Here is a 23,242-nt window from a genome sequence, read left to right on the forward strand (position 1 = left end):
ATTCACAAGTATGTTCCAAAGTAAATGCAATTAATTCATTTCCTTACGTAGCACGTACTTTAGAAACTTTTAGATTCGTCCTTTTAACAATATAATATTAAATGTAAGCTCACTAAAAAAAAAAAATCAGCGTAATGGACAATAAAAAGGAAGCTTTTCATGTACTTGATGTTAATCTTTGTTATTTTTAGTAGAGAAGCTGTTAACCCTAAATAAACTGATTAAATGCAATTTATCAAAGATATATTTTGCTTTTATTCAACTTATTATTCAGATATTTTTTTTACTTAATTAATTGCAAAGTTTATTAAGTCAAATCTAACCATATTAGTAATGGTCTGTGATTGCAGGACCAGTGTAAGGCGGAGGTTGCTCGTTTGTATGTTCAGGCTGGTGCCTGGTAACAATGTTACTACCATTATAATGATGAGATTGTTCATATGGAGGATAATGCATCATGTGGTTGTGGTAGAGATAATTGGAAAGATTCTGTTTAAATACTTGTGAGTTAATATAGACTTAAACAAAAGCCATTATTTTAGCTTTACTTTTCTCTAAAAAAAAATATTTTTAACGTTTTTTAGTTAGAAATAAAACCTAGATACAATTTTTTGTTTTAATTTTTTGAATATTTTAACTTTATACATATTTTATTACATAAAATTATTAGTTAACAAAAATTCAATTTTTTATATTAAATACCATTAATTGTCACTGTAGATCAAAAACTTTAATCTAAAAAATAATATTAACCAATAAATATTGTTTAAATTATTTCCGTTTAATAACTTATTTAAGTTAAGAATGTATTAACTAGTTCATTGTTCATCTCGTATTTCTTGGAATTATTTTCGTTAGCTTGCATTATGTTTCTTTTTCCAAAAGAAGAACAATCATAGTACCAATTATTAGCACCATAATGATTCGCTTTCAAGTAACTGATGGGGTCTTGTATCAATCGAGGGTAGTGCTGCATCTATTTGATTATACATTTAAATAAATTTATACGAAGGCACTATGCTACAAATCTATTTTTAATAAACTTAAATTAAAAAACCGCTCGAACTTCAAAAAGGGTCCAGTGTGATTAAGATCAAATTGTTTATCTTCCGCTCAAGTATGTGACCAATATAAATTTTAAACTGACCTATTAGGATTTGTGCAAATTCTTAACTTACTTTTTTCATATTTAATTCGAGTTATGAAAGTATAATACATCATTGTTCTAGAGAAATAATTGAAAACGATCAATCTTCAAGTGTATAAAAACTTTAAGTGGATATGACTTACAACATTTCAACATATGTAAAAGGAATACTATTTTAAGTAGTTTGTAGTAAAAACTCAGTTTAGAGTTCACAATATAGCCTGTTATCATTAAAACTTAAAAATACATCTAAAATGAACTTCTTAACTAGTTACAGAAAGTTAACTATGTTATCGTTTCAACAGTTAGCGTAGAATATGTTGAAATAAAACACCCCTTACAACTATTTAAAAAAATTCTCTAAGGATCTCATAATAAAAACTCCAATAAGAAAATTTTAATTTAACTATTAGTATACAATCTATCAAAGTAGATTTTGGTAAACAACAAACTTAGATATGAAATTTTTTTGTCAAGTGTATACTTAAGTTGAATGATTTTTGTCTAATACATTTTTTTAAGGCAACTATAAGCACACTATTTTAACACTAGCCTAAAATATAAAAAAACAGTGAATATATATTATTGCTATTTAATTAATTACTTGTCTCGTTGCGAAATTGTTAAAACGAGGCTGGAATATTGCATTAATGAACATTTTTCGTTGCAAGAATCTTTCGTTTCTTGTTTGTGCCAGCCCAACATACAATGGCTTGGTGTGAAAAACGAAGTCCTTCAACTGATCAATGGCTAGCTGAGCCTGATCTTTGGATTTGAAGCAAACAAACCCAAACCCACGTGACACACCATTATTTTTCATTATCTGTTTTAGTTTAGTTTGTTAATTTAATTTTTTTCAACTGCTTTAACAATACAGTTCAGTGGGTAAAATTACAATACTTTAGAAGTTTGTGAGGAAAATTATATTAAGAAATAGCTAATTACAATTTAAATCAATTACATAACACATGAGCGACAAGCTTACACACTTAACTTATTTAGAGAATTTTTTTGATTTTTAGATGTGCAATAAAGTTACAATGCTTAACTTTTTCGTTTTGACTTTTAATAATTGCAGTCAATAGAAAACTTTTTACTAGTAGGAAGTTTTTTTTGTCTTAATTTAACTTGACTTAGTGAAGTTATTTGCAACTATGCATAGAGCTCATTGATATTATTAATTGAGCACATGCGCTGTGCAAATCATAGCACTTTTAATGGGTTTCAATTTCAGAAACTTAGGTTTTTTAATTTTCTCAAGGGCCACAACTCAAAAAGGTATATCTTTGAAGAAAAAAAATGTGTATGTATGTCTTAACAATAAATTACAATCTTTTTCTTTTCTTTGTAAAATTTTTAAAGATATGGCTAATTTAAGTCTTAAAATATTTAAGTATGTAGTAGTCACCTTTTTTTTTTAATAGTCTTTTTTTGCAATAACGAAAAAGTGTTTGTCGGTATCAATAAAACCACATACGCGTATTTCTTTTTGTTTTTTAAACATATATATAGAACTTAAGAGCTGTTTGTCTAACAGAACAATTAAACAATTTTATTTATTAAACGTTTTATTTATATATATTTGTGTATGCGTTGAAAAAAAAAGGTTGCTTAAATAAGGAGATTGAATTTATATTGTCTTGTCGACATATAAAAAAGCTCCTCTTAAAATACAATAAATTTTCAAGTATTTCATAGTCAGTATAAGTAGTTTTTTTTTAATTTAATACTCAAATCCTTTGTGCGTTATAGTTTTAATTTATTTTTTTTTGCCTCTAAGTAAGTAAAGTTTTAAAGTTATAAGTTTTACATTCAGTATAAGTAAATTTCAATTTACAGACTCAAAAATGTTCTTTATACATATTTGAGCCACTTATGTTTTTTTTTTTTTAATATAACAGTTTCACGTTCAGTTTTTAAAGAGCCTAAACCCATAGTGTTTATTAATATTTTATTCAATTCGTTGACTGTTTTTCTAACTAACATAATTTACAATTTCTAACATACTTGTTTTGCTTCTTAGTATCTTCCATGTTTTGTTTATCTTATATTTTTTAGATTTAAATTGTAACTGAAAATCCCTTAAAGGGTAAAACTTAGTTTATTAAATAAAAATCTTGAATATATTATCTTGTATATCTGTCTCCTTATTTTTAAATAATTTCAGAACTTTTTTTGTTCAGTTTACAACCCCAAATACAGTAGACTTAAGACAAAGACAGCTTAAGTACGCAAATTGAACCCGACCAAAAGGTGCATACTTAGCACGGGTAGTGCGTACTTTTTGACGATCTAGTATAATATGAAATTTAGTTGTTTGTTTTCTTTCTTACAACTAGCCACCAAATAATTAAACCAAAAAAACAAGTCTTTTTATTTTAAATAACATTTAATACATAATTCTAATCTGTAAGTTTTTATATAGATTTTAAAATGATTTATTTTTATCTATTAAAAGTTTCTACATAATTAATACATATATTTAATATAGAAAGTCAATGTCAGTCAATGATTTAAAAAAGAATATTAAGCCATATTTTCCATATTTTGTTTTGTTAGAGGAAAAGTACCAAACTACATTGTGTTTACCAAACATTTTCAAAACATCATTGTGTGTGTACATTTAAATTAAATTATGACTTAACTATGTTGTATTTGTAGGTTTTTTAACTTTGTTAAGTTAAGGCAAATAACTATTTAACTTAGTCATCTGAATTTTTTATTTTATAGCATTACAGCTCAAATATCATTATTCTTTTCACTTTTCTGCAACCACTACATAAGTATTTAGTTTATTAACATTTTATAACAGGGCTGTCACAATCATAGGCCACTTAGACTACTCAGGATTACTCACCCTAGTTTAAAAGTTGAGAAAGTCTTAGGCTAACGCAGCAGGTTGACCATTCTACCTGGAAACATAAAATAATCTGGAAAAACTTGATGATTGAAATTTTAGGCAAAAAAACTGGAATTTCTTAGAAGTTCTAATATAACATCCTTTATTTTGATAAATAAATTGTACATATAACGGCACAGTTAAAAATGTAGATTTAAATGTATTTTTAAAACTTTTATTTTTCTAGTTTATATTGAATACTTTTCAGATGTTTTTAAGAGCATTGAGTTATGTCAGCTGCTAAAAAACGATTAAGTGAGTTAGAAAGGTTGAAGATCATTAACCAGCTTGAAAGAAAAAATCCACCTAGTAAGCGTTATCTTGGAAGAAGCTTTAATGTTAGTGAAGGTGCAATTAGAAAAATTTGGCAGAACCGAGATGAGATTTAAAGACGATCTGCTGACATGTCTGAGCAAAGAAAAAGCAAAAAGTTAATTTTTTCTTCTGCTAAGTACCTTGAGTTAGAGTCTCAGCTTTATGACTGGATTTCAGTGATCAGGAAAGCAAATTTGCCAATTTCACCTTCGATCATAATTGCAAGAGCCAACGAGATTATAAATAATCTTTCTTCGGAAGATTTCAAAGCATCATGGATGTAGCTTTCCAGATTTAGCGACAGGAAAGAACTTCAAGGAGTTTACCTTCACGGTGATGGTGGTGAAGTGAACAAAGACCCAGCTTTGCTCGAACAATTGAACATTTCAATTTGATATAAATATTTTTTTTAAATTTAAGAAATATATTTAAAGTTAGAAAATTTTTGTGTCTTTCTGGATAAGTGCGTACTTAAGGCAGGGTGCGTACCAAAAAAAGTGCGTACTCAAGCGGTAGTCTACTCTATATAAAAAGTCACTAAATTATAGTTTGTGAATTTTAGTTGTTTTTCAGATGGAAGATTAACTTTTGCACTGAATATTTGTACTGTACAATATTTATTAACAACGTCATAGTGTTTTTGTTTACCTTTTGTATCATTGTTTAGCATAGTGCTGTTTATTTCAAACCGTACCAGCTGAAGATTAAAAACAATCTTTGTTTTTATGAATATGTTGTGGTATTTTGAAATCGACTTTTATAAATGAGTTATTTAAAAGCCCTTTAGGTGGGCTCTGTGAAAAGTGTTTAAGAATTTAAGTTGTCAAAGTTTAGAACCCGATTAAAAGTGCTATGATTTGCACAGCACATGTGTTATGTAAGCAATTTTAAGAACTTGAATTGTCGGAATTCGAAAAGTCATGTTAACTTTTTAAATCACATGAGTGTGTTCATTACTTTTACTTATTTTTTCGGAATACGGAGATTTACATCAATAGTTTTAATCGTATGATTTAAGACATGCTATTGATTATTTATTTTTTTAAATGCATTCAATTTCTAATTTAAAAGTTTTACTTTTAATATTTTAATTGACTGTATAGTTTATCAGTAATTAGTTCCTAGATCACTTTAAAATAATTTATTGGCTTATTTAATTTTCTTTTAGTTTAATGTGATATAAAACAGTCGTTTATTTACTTACCCTCAGACTTCTTATAATACCGCATCTTGAAAACAATTTTCTTAAGTCTTCTTCTGTTACGTCATCGTTGATATTTTTCACATACACATTGCACGTTCTGTATTTCTCGTTATTTTGCAAGTTGGCTCGATGATTCATCATAGCGTGTGAAATTCGCTCGGGCTTGCGTTGAGCCCTGGCCACGTACAATTGATCTTTTGTACCTGACAAATTTACATATAATTAATTTTAGCCAAATCCATTTTGTCTTATTAAAATTTTCAATTTAGGTTGTATTTAATTAGTTATCCAATTGTTTTCTTATATACTCAACCAATATTTCTAAAAAAGTGAAGCTACAAGAGTAGACAAAATTATTTTTTATGTATTTTAATTTAAGCTAACTATGAAGTTTTACTGTTATGGTTATGCTGAAAGATGTGATTTAGCACCTTTCAAGTTAATGTTAATAACTATAGCTCGAATTTATGTCTTTGTTACCATCATACTTATCATTTATTGTTTAAAAGTATATCCTACTTTAATCGCTAACTAATATTTGCTAAATGCATTTATATCAAAAAATATTACCAACAGAAGTTTAGTTAAATTGTTAAGATTATGAAGTTTTCCAAAACGCTTTAAACAAGAAGTTTTAAAAGAAATACCATAATTAAAAATCCATACGAAGATTACGAAATACTTTAAGACAATTTTTTTTTAATGGTTTTAAACTTATAGAGCATTATAACTTACTTTTTCATATTTTAGTCACAATCAATGTGACAATAAATTTTAACTACCTTCAATAACGTGTTCATGAAGACAGTTTAGGGCCTTCTGTGCTTCATTGTGTGTAAAAAAGGAAACAAATGCAAATCCCTTTGAAATCCCAGCTTTGTTTCTCATTATACGCACATTTTTTACTGAACCATGTTTCTAGTAATGGTTTTATCTTAGTATATAATTTCAAAGAGATAACTTAAAGGTTTAATTTTTAAGTTTTTCTTTAATGACTTTTATCATTTAAACATTTTTAAATTAACAGCACTTAAATTTAATAATCTTACCGGTTTTTTTTCACACTTTTAGTACAAAATAATGGCAGCGTTTACAACATTTAACTTTAATTTAACAAATTGTTGAATATAAGTTTTACTTTATCTACTTTTTTTCCAGTCCTGGACATGTTAAATCAGTTACTTAACTTGTAACTATATTTTTAATAATATCTTTTTATGTAGACACTTTGAGTGGTAACTTTTAATTTAATTAAAATGTTTATTTTTAGTTTTTAAGGTTTTTAGTGTTTGATGACTACAATTTTACACTTTAAAAAAATATCCATAACTATATAAAAGAAAAATTTAATGTAATTTTCAAGTAAAATTTTACTTCAAATAGTTTACGAAGACGATCTTCAGTAATAGAAGAGTTGAAGTTCTTAACATAAAGGTTTGTGTAAGCCTTAGTACAGGCATTCCTAGACTCAAATACCGACTTTCTATCTTTTTTGAGAACGTATCTGCTAACAAAAATTCGGTAATTTTCTTCAATTTGTTTACCATCCACCTGAGTCAAAACAGTTTGTTGTAGTGAATGTATTTTACATGTTGTTTATAACGACAAAAGGAGCGCTCAAAAAGCTTCGACTAAGAACTTGGTGTACGAAAAAACCTTTCGATTATCGATTCATAATCTAAAGATTAAGTTTAACGTCTTGTTCAGGACATATTAAATTATTTTACCTTACTAGCATTTGCTTTTTTGATAACATTAAAAAATTTAATAAATAAAAACCGGGTTTTACTTTATATTTTTGAGGCAATATATTTTTTCTATAAATAATTGTTTGGTCTATAGCAAAGTAACACAAAAATTATTTTTAACTTCCCATTAATAAAATCAATTAATTTTATAGATATACAAGATTTATATACTGAATTAAATCAGTCTAGGACACAGTCAATTCTTCGTTAGTAGTTTTTTTACGGCATCAGCAACTAAAAACATCAATCGATTGTTTAGAAAATTCTACACTTTTTATTCCACAACATATAAGTTTAAAACGCTTTCAGGTTCAATCTAGTTCCTCAATAGACTTTCAATTAACTTAATAGAACGATTAGTTTATTAAAGAAGGAATTTGAACCTAAAAGGTTTTAATCTAATATATTTTGCAATAAAAATTTGTAGATTTTACTATACAATCATTTTATTTTGTTTAGCTAATTGTTTTAAGATAGTAATTTGACGAAATTATTACATTAAAAGAAGCACTACATTGTTATTTTAGCATTAACAATATTGTAACTAAGTTATTTAAGGAAAATGGTAATCATGCATCTGCATGCAGCACTATGTTATATGTAAGTTTTAAATTTTAGCTTAGGTGGAAGTAAAAATACAATATTTTTTGTTCCAGTTTCAGTTTTAATCTTAAATTTGATAAATCTATTAGATAGTAGAGCTTCTGTCAATTTAAGTCATATTTACAACTTATTATCTTAAAGCGTAGGGATGATTCAAACTATATTGATTTCACTTCAACTGTTTTCAGAAAACTAATTTTTTGTTATTTTTTTAAAGAATCTGTAAGTTTAGACGTAGTTATCAAGGTTAGTATCAAGTTCTCTTGGTGAGCACACCACAAAACTTTAATTTAAGTAAAAAAACTAGTCTTACATAACATACTTATACTATAACTTCTATAGCTATAACTTCTACGTCTATACTTCATTGAATGAATAAAATTTTAATAAATCTAAAACTGAAGTTCGTTGGGATTTTGAATCCTTAAGAATTTATGATTTTACAGTTAGGTAACAACAAACGAACTAATTAATATGTAGAAAAAGTTTTAGGGAAATGAACACTGTTTACTTTTGTCTTCACGAAGATAACTTAATCAATTATATGTTGTTTAGCAAGCAATGCTTAGTTTTTTAATTCAGAACAATATTGTTCCTTGTTTTTTATAATTTATTCAAGTGGGTTTAATACCAATTAATTTAAGGACATTTATAAAACCTTTTTTCAATTTTCTCCATTGTACTTAACCGGAGATTTTTCTATTTAATAATTAGTTAAGATATTAGAAACAGATCAAGTCTAAAGTAAGTTTAAATCATAGTAACGAACTACAAAACGAATGATATTGACAAGTTTTTTAATTTGTTTTTTTTACTCTTACTACACTTATAACTTTTTTTATGTAAGTATTAAAATACATAATCATTTTTTTACGCATTCAGTTTGTCTTTGCTTAAAATTGCTTTTTACAACCATACTATTCTTTTTAAGGCCATAGGGGGGGTCCAACATTTTTTTTTACAAAAATTAACTTAGGCTTTTATATGAAAGCTTTAAGTACAAACTACAAGCCAGTTTTTATAGAATTCAAAAATATATCTTATCTTTTGAGATATTTAATTTTTTGTAAAAATTTTCCTATGTAAACGTATGGACCGCAAAATTTTCGGGGTCAATTTTCTCAGAAATTTTAAAATTCACTAAAAATCTATCACCTCCTTCATTTTCAAGCAATCTTCTTCAAATTTTCAGGAAACGTTCCTTATAATAAACAGAAAAAACTTTACTTTAGAATTTTAGTAATTTAAAAAAATAAAAATTTTATCAAAAAAATAAAATAAAAAAAGTGTTTTTTTTTTCAAAAAAAAATTTATTTTTACAAATAAACTTTTTAATTCTAAAGTAACGTTTTTTTGTTATTGTATAAACATTAGACTGTGAAAGTTTGAAGAAGATTGCTTGAAAAATGGAGGAGGACATAGATTTTAAATAAAATAGTCTTTTTACGCTGTTTTAGTTTTCCCTTCCTATAGGGAACCTATTATGTGGCCCGACTTTGACTGGTCATATCTCAAAAGATAATTTGGATTTTTAAAAACAATAAAAATCATCTTGAAGCTTAGAAAAAACTCTATAAAATAAGATCAACTTGTAAAAAACATGGTTTACCCCTCCCCCCCCCCTATGGCCTTAATTGATTTAAATAATTGCTTAACTCACGGTTGCCAAAGATCGAACTGAAAAAATCTGACTTTTGTAAATAAAACTTTTCGATTAAAACCTATGCAAAAAAACATAACCAAAGACTTTATTAACAATGAAAATAATGAGAAATTTGAATTTATTCTTAAAATTCATTTACGCCCTAATAAAAATGAAATGCAAAAGCAGAGCTTTTTAGAAGTTAACTTTAGCAAAATGCAGTTTTTAGTGATGATAAACTTTTTCATTAAAAACATGTTTATACCAAGTTTCACAACTGTTTCGGACTTTTTTCGCAAACCCCCTTTTTTCTAAACTTTGTGAGAACCCTGTTAATTATCAAGTTAGTACACGGTTTTCAGGTCAAGCTTCAAATTTTTTTTTTTTGAAGTAGTCTTTTTTTTTATTTACTTAAAAGACTTAGGTTGTTAATGTTGGCAATAGGACGTTTTTTTATCTTATTTTTTAAAAAGCTATAATTTTAGATTTCATTTAAATAAAGCCTCATTTAGGTGCTTAAAATTTTTCAGCTTTTTCCCAGAGGCTTTATATTATATTAGTTCAATAAAACGCGTACAAGTTTTAATTAATACAACTTAATGTATTTGACATTTGTGAAATTCTTTTTTTAATTTAAGATTAAATTTTTAAAAAATTGTAAAAACGTTCTTAAATGAGATAAGTTGCACCGACATCTATGCAAAACTAATTGAACAAGTTTAACTTTTTAGTTAAAAACCTTATCTTTTATTTGTTCTTAACATTTACTAAAACACAAGTTAATAAACCCACATGTTTAAAATAAATCTTTTTTTATTAGTTCAAAACTTAAAAATCTTCAAATATGCTTGTTAGTTATTCATTAACTACTTATCTTTATTTAAATTTTACTTCACTTTAAGAAACAAAAAAATACATTTTTATTTAATATTTACATTAAAACATAATCATAAAATAAGTAAACATAATCTAAACTAATTGATTAATTGAAAAATTAATTCACTCTACAGGATATAATAAATTTTAGTTATATTTTAGGCCAATAACAAGGTGCTTTTTTTTTTGTTTTACTGAACTATTTTTAAGCTAACAACTATCAATTTTAATTGAGTATATAATTAAAACTTTTACTAACCTCTTTAAGTGCGTTGTTAGCAGACTCTGGACTTTCATAAGAAACAAATCCATAGCGCTTAGATTTGAAATCAGAAGTTATACAGACCTAGAATTAATATTAGTTAATTTTATGTTTTACTTTATAGTATTCAAGTAACAATTACATACTAAATCAAATTTTCTTATTAAACGCTTATTTTTCGTGTTAAAGAGTAACTAATGTAAATAATTGTAGTTAAATAATGATACTTTTTTGTTATTGTTGTTCAAATTAACATTAACATCTTAAGGCAACTTCAATAAATGTTTCAAAAATTACACATTCCTTTGAATAGTGGTGTGTAAGTTTTTTTTTTCTATTACATAACTCTTAGATATTATTTGGGTCATTTTTTGACTGTTTATTTTATACTCTATGGTTGTTACTTTTTGTTAGTTCATTATTTTTTTTACCCAACACAACAACTTTAGCTTATCAAAATTTATCAAAACATGTTATTACATACCGTCCTTATCGTCCACTATTTTTATAAGTACGTTTTCTTAAGTTCTATGAACCACTGATTATCATTACACGAAGTCTTTTCAAGAATTATGAGTACAACAAAACAAGTAATTCAAGTTTACTTTATTTAGCACAAAAATTGCTTGTCTTTTTAGATCAGGGTTTCCCAAAGTGGGCGATATCGCCCCCCTGGGGGCGATTTTAGTAAGTCGGGGGGCGATAATTAGTAAGGGGGCGAAAGGGTGGGCGATAACTAGTAAGGGGGCGAAAAGGGGGCGATTTTGAAATTTTGGGCTGTCATAAAATTTTTAATTTTTAAATTGCTAATTTACTAATTTTAGCTTGCTAGTAAATATTTGACCCTGAAGTAAAACTTAAACAAAAAAAGCTTATTTTATTTATGTAAAATATAGAGAAAAAAATCAAGTACTTATGACTCCTACTTTCAAGTAAATTACATATTTTCATTCATATATTTTCTTATTTAACAATTACATAGATCATAGACGATTGGAATCCCTCTCACCATTTTATAACCTGACATATATGTTATTTGGGATCATAAATTGTTCATAAAAATCTATGTTATATATTATTAAGTTTCTAGGTAAATCGGCAACCCTGTATAGTTTTATTTCTTAGTCTAACTTAGTGACTTTTCAAAAAACAATTGGAAATATCATGAGGTGATAGTTATATCACCTCATGATATTTCCAATTGTATTTTGAAAAGTGACTGACCTTGAACTAAAAGTGAATTTTTCCAAAGAACGAAATGAAAGCTTTTGGACTCAACAAAAACTAAGGCAAAAGTATCCAATCATTTGAGAGTAATATAGATTATTGTTTATAGTTTTTCCTTCTAGCTATGTTGTTGAGAAAGCTTTCAGATCAGTTATCAACATCTTGAGCAAAAGATCTAATCTAGATATTTGTAAAGGAGGCTTTTTTTTACTGATTAAGAATCAGATTAGAAAAACTTGCAAGCAGTCATGAACCTCATCCTACACATTATATTAGACTTCAGTAGCAGATATTATTTTATGAATTTTTTTTGTTTTATTTAATCTTTTAAAATACTTTTTATTTAACCTGGTTTGTATTGTATTTAAATAGTCTTTTTATAATAAAATTTTATTAAGTTATTTATTCTACAACAGGTTTGCATAATGCCTAATAAATATTAAATACGGTAGACTTCCTCTTGAGTTCGCACTTTTTACCCAAAAAATTGCAAATTCATGTTTTCTAAAATTTAACTTAAATAAAGTCTATTACTAATTAAGTATTAATAAAACAAAAAAATCATAATATTTATTATCTTATATAGATCTACTTTTTTAATGAATGTTTGTTTTATGTTTTTGCATAACGTTATTGCATATAACATATTCAAGTTTATCATTTTGTAAAAAAAAGGTAATAATTTTTGAGTTTGCACTTTTTTATTTCGTTCAAAGTGCCAACTCAAGCGAAAGTCTACTGTATTTATTAAATCATTTATGTTTTAAATCTGTTATTAATTTTATTTTGACCTGGTTATTTTCGTAGTTTATATTTCGTATTGCATTACATTGAAAGTTTTTACAGCATAGTGATTAAAGTGTTTGTTTCAAAGAAATTTATTTGAATTATTTTTGTTATTACTTGTTTAATCTGTATAAATAAATAAATCTTGATAACCATTTAAGTTTTTATTTTAAGTTTTTTTTTTGTTTTAAAAGAGTATAGATTTAAGGTCTCTATTTGAAATTACTTCAAATTTTTCATTTAAAAGATTCTTTAACTCAAACTTGATTTGTTATTGTTAAAAAACCTATACATTAAAGAATTTTAAACTATTAATACAAATGTTTTTTGTTTTATCTTAATTTTTAATATATTAGCAATTAGAATGTGTTGTTTATTTTGTTAGTTAAACACTAGCTTTTCTTTTTTCACTCTTTTCTTCTGGTAAATTATTATAGGCTAATGACTAGAGAAAAAATAAATTTAAACAGTATTAAATAAGCCATTAAAAGACTGCTGCAGTTACAAAACAAAATTTTAAGCTAATTAAAAGAATTTTTTGATCGATTGCTTTCTGTTCACAGAATTAACTGTAAAACTTTTGATTTTTTTTTGAATTTCAACTAAAAAAAAAAGAAAATGTTAAAACTAAGGTTTAGTTTCCTAAAGGTTATTCCAAGTCAAATACTGTTTAATGGTTTTCTATTACAAAACATGTAGTTTAAAAAGTTTAAAATTAAGTTTTTAACTTTACAACTAACTTACTTATAATATATCTTAGCATTGAAATTAATAAATTTACTACATTATCTGAAGCTGTTGATGAAACCACTTTTCATGTGAGATAATCAACCAGTCGGTCAAACTTCCTTAAACTAGATCAGAAATTATGTTTTATTATTTATTTTATTATGTGTAAAAAAAATGTTCATTTTTTTATAGTTTCTTAATCTCTGGTATAGTAATTTTAGAATATGCCTATTTATAAAATAATTTTAGTACTTTGTGCGGTTTAAACAAGTTACTTAGTATTAAATTCTAAATGTCCGAAATTCGTTATTTGAGAGATTATTATAATGTCAGGTTTAAATTAAGATTTCAGATGGTTAACGTACGGTTAAGATCCAGTCAAATATCGACATGCTAAGTAACTTGGAAGCTACTTGTGCAAAAGAAACAAAATTTATTTTTTTGATACTAAATATTTTGAAATACATTTTCAATTTGGTTTTCAGTTTACAATAGTATTTCCTAGATCACAATAATACTAAATCATTTTATTACAATTTCGCTCGAGTTTTTCAATTTTCTTATATGTTATTTTTTTAAGTTATGCAGTCCGCAATTGCATTTTTTAAACGAGTTGAAACTAGAAAAGATTTTTTAGTAAATATGAATTGATGACTACAAAAGTTGTCCACCACTACCCTAAAAGTTTCATTAGTTTCAAAACAGTTCATATCTAAACAGGATTAATTACAGGTTACACAAGGCTTTTTAATAATTAAATATTATAATACACTTAACTGGGCTTATAAGAAAACAAATGTAACTTATTTTCTCAAGCCCTGTAAACTACTTTGAACAAAGCTCAAAAGTGCATGCATAAGAAGTACCAGACTAAATTACATTTCGAACACAACTTTTTCGGCTCAAAAGTTTCTACTCAAGAGAAAAACTACTTTGTGAAATCGTAGGGGGCGATTGTTTTCCGAATTTCTGAAAAGGGGGCGATTTAGAAAATGAGTTTGGGAAACCCTGTTTTAGATAAAATTATAATACAATCTTAAGCTCAATTTAGTTTTTTAGTAAAATATTTGCTTTCTAGGAGGACCTATGGAACTCTTTGTCTTGTTGTCAATTTCATTTGAGTTATTTTTGGTTTTTAATTTATTTATCTTTACTAAGTAATATCTTATGTTAAAACTTTAAATACATATGGTTTAATACAAGTTTAGCGAAGTTAAGATAATTATTGTTTTTGTATTTATTTAATTTAAGCATTGTTAGACCAATTGTTCATAATTTTTTACTTTAAGTACACAACAAACTTTGCAAGAAAATATCTGTCCATATTCAGAAAAAAGCTCATTCATGTTCGACGTATCAAAGGTAGGTGGTAAATGACTCACAAACAAGTTTGTTGATTCATCTTCAAATCTAATACAACAACTAATATTTATTATTTTTGCGCTTCATAGGTATTTAAGTGTTTCTACTTGTTATTTCTAATCTGGTACTTTATAAAAACATAAGCATAACAAAACACCTAACATAAGTTAACATTAAGCTACTTGTAGAACAAATTTTAAAACTATCTTGAAACAAGTATAACTGCTGCTGTAACTACTTAGTAATCACACATCTTCGTGATTTTTAAAATACCTTATTTATTTTAATAACACTCTTAACAATAAAAATGGGAATACTTTCTTAACTTCTAATGTAAGATAATTTATCAAACGACTTGTGTTACATTAGTGAACAGCTTAACATTTATTTTCATTTAAGTAACAACAAATCAGAATTGTCTTTGGTTAACTTAAGATAGAAGATATTTTCATCAGAATATTTTTCCGTTAATTATAAAACAAACTTTAGTTAAGTGTATTTTACTTACGATTTTTTTTTTTTTTTTTTATTGTAATTTGTAAAAAAAAGAGAATTTTTCAACTACCTTGCTGTAGGATTACCCCACCACATAATCCTCAAAGGCCACTTTGTGCTTTCATGAACCTTCGTATAATTTGCCTCATTTAAAACCTTTTCAGCTATAATAAAAAAATCAACTATTAAACTATATAATTTTTTTTATTATTAATGTAAATTTAACCTTCTTCTATATTTCTACACTTTAATTTAGCGTGTCTGCCTTCTTTTATAAGAGCTTCTCGAGATATTTCTTTACATATTTGTTTTAGCTTTTTAAGAAGCATTTTTTCAGTTATGTCTGGATGAATATCTCCAATGTACAAAGTGGAATTCTGGTAATGATTATTTGTCTTAAGGACTTATAAACTGTACAGAAAATTCACTTTATTTTAGCTTTATATTAAATCGGGTAACCACTAGCTTTTAAGCATTTTTATTGTTTTTGTGGCAAAGCTTAATGATTGTTTACTTCAATACTTTTTGTTTTATTTGAACTGGTAACATATTTTTTTATTAATATTCTGACTATTTAGCAGCTTAATAATTCAAGTTATACATATTTGTTTCAAGATACAAAAACTTAAAATAACTTTTCAATTTATATTAAATTTAAAAGTTTTTCATGATATAAATTTCATACAAAAAAATTAATAGCTTTTTTTAATCGATTTAAATTACTAACAGACTTTGATTTAATTTCTTTCAAACTAAGCAATTCCTTTTCTTCGTCCAATTTATCAAGTACTGATTTACGATATTTTAATGGTTGAAATTTACAAACATGCAGCTTAAGTAAATTTATTTCCATACCATTTACTTTCTCAATAGCTAAATCTGCATCATTTGAGTTTTTATATTGCACAAAGCCATAACCTAAATTCTTGCCATTAACATCCATTTTTACCTTCGTCATTTTTTACTACAATTACTTTTTACTCAAAATTGCTGTTATATCAAAGTTTTACACTTTATTAAATTATATATTTATTTTTGATTTTACCATTAAATTATACACCTTATCTTCTATGATTTCAGGATAAATGTTTTACCTTAACACTAGTAAGTTCCCCATATTTTGAAAATATATTAATTAAATCTTTATCTTTAACTTCAGCAGGAATATTTTTTATGAACAAATTAAGAGACTTCGATTTTTCATTTAATTCTTTTTTGAGGGCTTCAAATTCTTTTTTAAGTAAAATCAGCCTTTCACTTTTCTTTTGGGCACGCGAAACATATAGTCTGTATGCTGAATTTAATTCATAAATAGTTTATTAGAGTCATTTATTAATTAAATATTGACTTAATAATGTAACTTGTAATGTAAGATAAAATATTGGATATTGACTTAATTTTAAAAATTCAACTCACAACACTTTGTTTGAATTTCAAGTTATATTTGGCAAAAATTTTTAATGTTCTTTAGTACTGTTTAAACATATAATAAAAAATTTATTGTAACATTGTAAGACATTTATACTTTATACATACTTTGTCCATTTTTAGAAATGTAGTCTTTATTGTTATAACACTGAACAGCATCTTTTGCACTAATGTGATCTTCAAAGTTAATGAAAGCAAAACATTTATTTACTCCTCTGTCATTATAAGAATTCAATGATAGACTTTGTATTTTACCATGCTTCTGATAATTATAGTTAATAATAATAACAATTAATAAAGAACTACTAACATCTTTGTTATTGGTTATACTACTTAGTTTATACTCTAGGTTTAGTTTATCTTTGTTATTTATGTTATGTTAATCATGCTCTAACTTCAAAGTATTTCCCAAGTTCATCTTCATCAAGGGTATTATCAAAATTTTTAACATAGATGTTAGTAAAGTTTTCACTTGTAGAACTTTCTCTTTTCCGCTTTATACTATTGACAAACTGCCCAACATGGACTATTCTACCATTCATTTGCATGCCATCAACCTAAAAATAATTTAAGGATAGGGCACTGTTTTTACTAATGAAGAAATACTTATAAGTATATACTATATTTACTTAATTTTAGAGGATCTCATTACATTCAAGAAATTTAACTACTCATGAACACTGAAATTAAGGACGGTCAAGTTAGGAGGTAATATTTTTCTACTTTTTGATCTATCCATTTTAAGTTTATAGGTGTTCACCTTGATTTTTTCAAGTTGATCTCATTTTGTAGAGTTTAACCTGAGCTATCAGATATATTATCTGCTTAACAAAATAATTTTAAGTAATTTTTGAGATATAAGCGATCCAAGTTGATAAGTTTCTTCAAGGAGCAAACCAAAAATTTAAAAAAGACCATTCCACTATAATACTATCACTTACTTTATTTTCTAACCAATTTTCTTCAGATATTTACAGTAAATCCGTTATTAATATTTTGATCAATTTAATGCATGTTTGTTTATTAAAAAAAGTTTTTTCTACTTCCATTTTTTCTTTATATTTTTATCTAAGTTTTTGATCATTTAAAATCTCAACATTTAAAGTCTTTTAAACTATATAAGAAACGTTTCCTGGAAATTTGAAGTTGTTAGCTTAAAAAAATGAAGGAGGAGATAGATTTCTTGAAAGAAAGAAGAAAAATTGACAATCAAAAATTTGCAGTCCATAGGTATCTGAAACCTAACCTTTATAATTTTAATATCTAAAATTTATAAGTTCTATCAAAACTGGCTTGTAGTTTATGCTTTAAAGCTTTCATAAATGAGCCATTTCAAGAGCCTTTTTATAAAAAAATTTTGCCCCCTCTTTATAGCCTTATAATTTTCAAATTTAGTTTTTTTGCTTTTGACAGTTTCTTACAATAAAATCTAGTTTTTTAAAAATGAGAGGAGAAATTCAGAAAGTTCAATAGGATCATTATAAGAAGGGTAAACTCAAAAAAGCTAAAAACCACAATTTTATAAAAATGATACATTTGCCTATAGTTTATAAGGAGTGTTTAAGAAACTTTTCGAAATTTTTTCTAGTATTATTACTATTCACTTATTAACAAACAATCATATTCTAAATATTTTTGAAATTTTGAGTTTTTCTTTTAGGATGATTTTTTTTTTTCTTTCCATCATAAAACTTTAACTTTTTTCAAATCATTACAATAGCAATTTCTCATAATGCAAGGAACATTTTTCTGAAAAATCAAGGAGTAAATATATTTATAATGAATATTTAATTTTTAAGTTGACAGTGAAAATTTACGGACCATAAACTTAGAGAATTTTGTTTTAGAAACTTTTAAGAAGAAGTTTTACATCTCATAAGTTATTTAAAATATTTTGTTCTATAAAAACTAACTTGTACTTTTAATTTTCATTTAAGCACCACTATTAATTTTTATTAATAAAAATACTGTCAAACAACTTGGCTCTCAAACATTTATACAAGTCTCAATATTTTCAATATGTTTAACTATAATCTTTTGAACTCAAGTAAATAATTAGATAAATTATACAAATGTATGTAGTTATTTGTTTCAATCTATTTCAATTGATTAATATTTTCATTACAGCTGTAAAAACTTCATCATTTCTTTTTGTAGCAAATCAATCTTTTCAGAATAATTAGCTACTAAAATTTTTTTTTATTACTAATTTCAAAAAATAGCTGTATGTAACAAAAATTCACAAAATTTTATTATAATTTTTTGTTTTTTGAAAAGCAGAGTTAGTTCTTTAGTTTGTTAATAATTTTTGTAATTTATTGTTCAAACTCAACTCCCCATAATTAGAAACACAGAATATAAAAAAAATTATGACAAGACTACTTTGCCCTAAAATTTTCTGAAATCAATATAACTGAATCTAAATCAAGTAGTAAAACTGTTGAAGAGTTTATCTAAGATAAACTTTTACCAGATGGTTTGATTGTTATTAATAAATTACCATAAATCACAACCTTTTGAAATTTCAATTTTATGTTAAAATTTATTAATTTTAAATCATTTAATTATTTTAGAATTATTTTTGTATTAACGAAACACAAAAAAAAATTTCTTACATAAAAATCTAAGAAAAGTTTGACTGAATTATTATTTTATTATAATTATTGCTTTAAATCAATTTAGTTTTATATATTTTTTTTTACACCAAATGACTATTTTATTTTATTATTTATTTTAAAAAAATCTAAAACAAGAACTATATTCGTTATAATTCTTTATACTTAATAATACTTTCTAGATACTTTATGTTGACCAAAATATTTTTTAGTTTTATTTTTATTTTGCTCTGACTTAAACCTTTGCTATTGCTTGTTTAGATGAAGCTTCATCTTCATAATGAACATAACCATATCCTTTAGATATACCTTTCTCATCATAAACAACCTGTATAAGTATTGAAGCAGCACATTACAACTAACTAACAAAATATTTATATTTAATTTTAAGCTTTAAAAGGTACATAACAATTACAGTACAATAAGAATGTAAAAAACTATAAATAGCAACATTACTTTAGTTTAAAATAATATTCATAAATTTAATTATACTTTTATTTCACAATTTGTTTAAACTGTTTACTTCTAAAAATTTGCACATTAGTAATAATTAATTTTAAAAATAAACTTAATTAAGTTCAAAATTCTTATTTTTTCAGAAGTCTCAGTTTTATTTAATACTTTTAAAAAAAGTTTTTGGCCGAAACAAATAAGATACAAGATCTGTCATTTAATAAAACCTGATAGGCAATAAAAAGGTTGGATTTTAATATCAAATATTAAAATGTTATCCATAGAGTTAACAGCAAAATATTAAAACTTGATTAGTCCAGGTTTGCATATTCACAACTTAATTTTAAGTGCATTAAAAACTGAATTTTTATGTTATGATACATTTACAAAGTTATTGGTATCATTATGTTTAAGGTGTGCATTCTTTAATAAGTATTACAAAAATAACTGTTTATAAAACTTGTTTATTTTCAAAATACTTATCACTGTACTTTTTTACTATTTATATACGGTGTCATTTTTATCTACTTAAAACATTAAGGTTGATCAAAAATCAAGTTAACAATTAACTTAAATTTTGAATAGTTATAAAATGAAGTCTAAATTTGTTGAAATATACACAAACTGCAAATTAATTTTAGTTTTGTCCAACACTCTTCAAAGTTAAATTTATTTCTAAGGTTTTATCAAAAAATGTTTAATTTAGTTTACATTAAATCAGTTTTCATATAGTTCAACTATTTAGGTTTTCTGTTCAAAAAACATATTTTTAACCTTTTTTATAATTAGAAATAAATTGAGTCACATTATTGTTAAAAACTAACTCAAAAACATAGAATGATAAGCACATACAGATTTTGCTGTTTAATAGATTATTAACTCTAATTTTATATTAAATATAAGTAAATATTTTAGTCAAGAAACTTGCAAACCTTACAAGACAAAATGCTTCCAAACTGTATAAAAGTGTCATACAATGCTCTACTATTTATGTTAGTATGTAAATTTTTTATAAAAATATTTCCTTTGCTTGACCTTCGCACTTGTGGGTTTCTCTGCTTTTTCATTATTCTCATAGGTAATCCCTTTAACGGTTCAAAATTGTATGCATCAAGAGCTTTAATAGCTGTTAAAGTCAACATTTAAATTCCCAAGTTATTTATTTTGCATATGTTAAGTCTATTGCTAAAACTATATTTAAATTCTGCTAAGTAAGATTATATACTTCTAATTAAATATCTAACCCTCTTCAGTTGTCATGTAATTAACATAAGCATACTTTAAGGACTTTCCAGTAATTGCATCCTTACAAACTCTTACTGACACAACAGTACCAGCCTGTGAAAACTTTTCAAACAAGTTTGCTTCAGTAATATCTGGATGTAGGTCGCCAACATATAATGAAGCATCATCATGTCTTATTTGAATCATTTGGAATTTACTTAAAAAACTGAATGTAAAGAATTTTAGTTTGAATTAAGTTTAGTTCAAAGTATTAAGGAGTTTTTTTATAATTTTCTTAATTTTAGAATACCTTACTTCTTTAGATAATTATTTCTTTTTTAAACTTATCTTACTTAAATTATAAAAAAATAAAAACAATCAATAAATTAGAGGACTGTATGCATTTTAGCTTTGTTTTTTTATACACAACTTGTACAACTTACATTTGTTTAAATCAATTTAAACTAATAATTGTATTTATTGACTATTTTAATGGTTAACATGAATGAAAACAGTGGTTTACTTAATAACTTTTTTTTAAATTAAATGTTTCTATGTTTAACTATTTTTTAAGTTTAACTTTTTAAATAAAGTATGGTTTACAATAAAATAAATTCAAGTCAAGTTGTCATAAAAAGAAAATTTATGTAGAACTTAAATTACTAAACTATTTTACTACATATTCTTATTTAAGTTTTGCGAATTATTATCACTTTATTAAGTGAGAAATGAATAAATAATTAAGCAAACTCTACATTAGCAAACATAAGTATTTAATAGCAGAATTCATGAAAAACCTATATCAGTATTTATTAACAAAATATCAGAGAATTTTAATCCTGAAAAAAAATGTGTGGCTTTTATGTTTCTTATGACGCTGGGAAAATATTTTTTGAAGTGGATCAAAATACCAATGACCATAATTTAAGATTTTTGAATATTCACTAATTAGGGTTTATAACTTTCAAAAATGATTTTTAAATTAACAATGTCAACTTAAATTAAGTTTGTGACTATGCTGTGTGTAAGTGTAAGCTACATAGTAAGTGAGATTACTTTAAGTTTAACTATTTAATGTAAATGTACACTATTTAAATGCTTATTTTAGTGCACGAAATCATTTCATAATATAAATCAATTTAGCATAAAAAACTATTTTAAAACAAAATGTTTTAAAACTTGATTATTTCATGATTGTTCTGCAAATGAATAAAAACCATTTGATTTATTTACATCTAAATTAAAAATTTGTAACTAAATAACTAAAACTTTATTTTAATATTGGTTTATTAACCATAAAATATTAGCATAATTTTTATTGTTTTTTATACTTAAATCATGTTCCTTGTGAAATTTTAATTAACAATAAAATTATCCTGCTATCTTTAAAGTAGCTAGTCTATAGAATTTAAGCCTTTTCAATTATCCATAATATTTTAATTACATAATTTGAAAAACAACTGAAACTGAGAGTGAAAAGTTAATTTTATTAAGTTATAGTCAGTTTTTTTTTCTGAAACTTATATATTTAGAATAAAAATGTTATTGTTTTTATACTATTTGATCAGACAGTTAATAAGTTATCAATTTAAAGTTACTTAACCTATACTTTAAATTTAATATAAGATTAAGATTGGCAATAAAGGAGGTACAAACATAGTTTAAAAAAAAGGTATTTAATAAATATCTTCCTTTTCATCAAAATATTTAAACAAATATTACAACCCATTTTTAATTTTTTTAGGGGAAAAATAAAATTTTATATTTAAATGTTTAAGGCCATAGGGGGGTCCAAAAATTTTTTATACAAAAATTAACATTGGCTTTTATATGAAAGCTTTAAGTACAAACTACAAGCCAGTTTTTATAGAATTCAAAAATATCATTTAACTTTTGGGATATTCATGGTTGCCACTGTTCAAGCTGAGAAAAATTTCCTGACTTTTTCCTGACTTTTTACAAAAATTTTCCTTACTTTTCTAAATCAAACTCTTAAACTAAACTAAATTACATAACCTAACACTTGAAACTATATAAAGCTTTCAATCTAATTTCAATACAGGTTAAAAACAACAGTTTTTTGCTGAATTCTAGCATCAAACTTCCAGTACATCACTAAAATCATCAGTGTATGATTGATGTTTGTAATAAACAGCTCTATCAGCAAAATACTTGTATTATTACCTTATAAACACAGCTTGTCTGAAAAAAAACACAATTTTTTAGC

General features: G+C 25.0%; 1 protein-coding gene across 1 annotated transcript; it reads right to left on the minus strand.

Moving 5' to 3' along the window:
- Positions 1-327: 327 nt before the first annotated feature.
- On the minus strand, positions 328-21,222 carry LOC145844849 (polyadenylate-binding protein 1-like). Its single transcript, XM_082952269.1, has 10 exons — positions 21,036-21,222; positions 20,835-20,917; positions 19,580-19,666; positions 17,119-17,280; positions 10,694-10,780; positions 6,954-7,116; positions 5,566-5,768; positions 1,752-1,970; positions 815-976; positions 328-489 (listed from the first exon to the last, which is right to left on the minus strand). Exons 1-10 carry the CDS (start codon positions 21,220-21,222, stop codon positions 328-330), a joined length of 1,515 nt encoding a protein of 504 aa, XP_082808395.1.
- Between the last annotated feature and the right edge of the window lie 2,020 nt (positions 21,223-23,242).

Source organism: Thalia democratica, chromosome 9 (genome assembly GCF_965202585.1).
Source record: "Thalia democratica chromosome 9, ktThaDemo2.hap1.1, whole genome shotgun sequence".
Taxonomy (NCBI): Eukaryota; Metazoa; Chordata; class Thaliacea; order Salpida; family Salpidae; genus Thalia; species Thalia democratica.

What these genes read in the sequence shown, in the direction of transcription:
- LOC145844849 (XM_082952269.1), bottom strand. Translation starts at nt 21,222, where the DNA reads ATGATTCAAATAAGACATGATGATGCTTCATTATATGTTGGCGACCTA. An exon ending in TTACATGACAACTGAAGAGG is followed by an intron (nt 20,918 to 21,035) that starts GTTAGATATTTA and finishes TGACTTTAACAG; the next exon opens with CTATTAAAGCTCTTGATGCA. An exon ending in CTAACAACGCACTTAAAGAG is followed by an intron (nt 7,117 to 10,693) that starts GTTAGTAAAAGT and finishes GTTTTGACTCAG; the next exon opens with GTGGATGGTAAACAAATTGA.